Genomic DNA, 2,661 nt, shown 5'->3' with positions numbered 1-2,661 from the left:
CATCTTTGTCAGTGAAGCTGAGTGCTCCCACATCTCTTCCTTCATGGTGCCCATCTACATTAAGATCCAAAATTCTGAGATTAAAGTCAGAATTCTGAGAAAAAAGTCAGATTTCTGTCTTTTTTCCCATTTTAAACTGAAATAAAATGTAAAAATCAGTTAACTTTTTTTTTTTTTCAGTGGCCCTAATCCTCTTCCGTATGTATCCCTTTAGTCATGTACAAAAAAAAAAAGAAGCAATTTAGGGTCAGATCGCCATAAGCTTTAAAAAACACAAAAAAACTAAGTAATTAAATAGCTCTTTTTTACATGACTAAAGGGAAACATGCCCGTTGAAGTAGTTTAAACTGTATTCTTCGTACAAAACTAAAGGGATAAACGGGTATTGACGAAGGGTATGCTGATCTGACCGGGTATGCTCCTCTGACAGAACGGCAGTTAGCTCCATACGATGGATAACATTGCAGGAAGATAGAACAAATGCGGTTTTTCAAATTAAAGTAAATTTTAACATTTTTTTTTATATTTAAATTAAGTTTAAACTCTGATTGTGATTAGAAAAAAGTCTAAATAACATTATGCTATATCATATGCTTTACATTGTTTTAAAATATTCTCATTCTCAATATTTTCTAATATAAATTCAGCAATAACAGATAAATCACTGTGCTTCATTAACGGTTTAAGGGACTGATAATATATTGCAGTGGGTATTAACCTGGATTCTTATGACTTTAAAAAATATATATATTTTTTTTTTGTACTGTAGAGTTACGCCACCATAAATTACATGTAGCAGAAAGCCTGTGTATATTTAAAGATATTTGCATCTTAACTTAAGAACAAGATCCCAGGAGGAGACCTGTACTGAGGAGCGACGAACAAGAATATGTCACCTTGTAAAGTAATGATCTCTCTTCTCTGTCTGATAAAAATGTTCTTTTTTTGTCCCTGATCTTTCGAGCTGTCATCTCTGACTCTTACATCTCACTCTAGTTCTTTAATTAGGCCTCGTGTTTCATTTAGTCATATAGTGCCTTGCACATGCATTCACACCATTTGAACTTGTACACACTTTGACAAGCGCTAACATGAAAGTGTTATTGTATTTTTTTAAGAGTTTTTACTTTAGCCCAATTCTTGTATACTACAGTAAACCAAAAAGCCCCTAAGATAGCTTTTACAACCAGATCAAATTACACACAATGTTTGTTTTATTGTGGTCTGGATGTTTTAGATTCATGCACCATTTAGAAAATATTGATTCCAATCTCCAATCACAGATTTTATAAAGTTTTATTCTGCTGATTAAATTATTTGCCGTATCTAATTTTCTTTAAAAACTCTAAATACAAAAGAAAATCTTGTTTTTTTTCTGCTCTCTGGAAGAACCGAGCATTGGATCTGTCTTCACAATGATAAATGCATAGAGATAAAAGAAGCACATTGCAGATATTAGCTGCAGTGGATTTTATTTATTTACATTTTATTTACAAAGTAAAGGAGGCTAAATCAAACAGCATTCCCAATTTGTAGGTTTTTGTTTTTAAGCATTTTAAAAATATTTTTCCTTTTATTGCCAAGTATATGCAACATTTTGTTTATACAGCATATAAAACCTAAATTTACCTAAATAAAAAAGCAACGTAAAAACTTTATGACCCACTGCTTGGGAAATTTGACAAAAACTGACGCACTGCGGAAAATTTTCCCTTGTTATAATAGTAACAATCCAAAAAGATAGATCCATGAAATATGTCAGGCTGCACAAATTGTGTCAAACTACGGCAAACAACACTATTTTCAGCACACTGTATTGCATCATCTGTCTGCTGTTTTTCATGCTGCCTTTCTTCTAGGTACTGGATTTCTGAGTTTCCTGCTGAGTTCAATCTAAATCCAGAGCTGGAGGAGCAGATCAAACACTTTAAAGACCTCCTGTCCACCGAAGGCAATGAGAGGCAGAGTCAGCTCATCGACCTGGACAGTGTGTGAGTGAACAGGCTGCTGAGGACTATCTGTAAACAAACAGTGTGACTGAAAGCCTTTCCCCGCCACTGTCAGCAGTCTGTTTTATGGCCTGTTGATTGACACTGCTAGGCTATGCAGCAAAGGGCCATCCACTGATTATATATTTAAATATCTGTTAAAAATCCAGTTCAACCTTTATTTATCTTTTTTTTATTTTAGAAAAGATATTTTCTAAGAGAAATTCATTAATAACAGATGAGTCACTATGCTTCTTTAAAGGTTTAAGGGACTGGTAATATGTTGCAATGGGTATTATTCTGGATCCTTATGACTTTTATGGTACTATGTAAAAGAAAAAAGGATCTATAAAGAAAAACAAGAACTGTTCTATGTCTCTCCTTACAGGCCGTCATATAAATGGAAACGGCAGGTGACTCAGCGTGTTCCATCTGTGTCTAAGAAGAGGAAAATGTCCCTGCTGTTCGACCACCTTGATTCATCTGAACTGGCAGAGCACCTGACCTTCCTGGAGTACAAATCCTTCTGCAAGATTCTGGTTAGTGTGAGAATAGCCAAGAAGTGATGTTAGAGTGAAGTTGTTTACAGCCCCTAAAAATATGCCACAGGTTAACCGTGGTTGCTGAGCAATAAAGAGTAAAGTCAGCTTTTACAGGATGGTGTATATATTCA

The 2,661-nt window shown here is 34.6% G+C and overlaps 1 protein-coding gene across 1 annotated transcript in view; it reads left to right on the top strand.

Moving 5' to 3' along the window:
- rasgrp2 (RAS guanyl releasing protein 2 (calcium and DAG-regulated)) overlaps positions 1-2,661 on the top strand; it is a 79,221-nt gene that overhangs the window by 41,647 nt on the left and 34,913 nt on the right. The window contains exons 4-6 of the mRNA XM_015398549.1: positions 848-904; positions 1,860-1,991; positions 2,377-2,527. Of these exons, the coding sequence (XP_015254035.1) occupies positions 848-904; positions 1,860-1,991; positions 2,377-2,527 (340 nt within the window). The remainder of the gene's footprint in view (positions 1-847; positions 905-1,859; positions 1,992-2,376; positions 2,528-2,661) is intronic.

This window comes from Cyprinodon variegatus, unplaced genomic scaffold (assembly GCF_000732505.1).
Source record: "Cyprinodon variegatus isolate N-32 unplaced genomic scaffold, C_variegatus-1.0 Scaffold940, whole genome shotgun sequence".
Lineage (NCBI taxonomy): Eukaryota > Metazoa > Chordata > Actinopteri > Cyprinodontiformes > Cyprinodontidae > Cyprinodon > Cyprinodon variegatus.
This window is presented reverse-complemented; position numbering and strand designations above follow the sequence as displayed.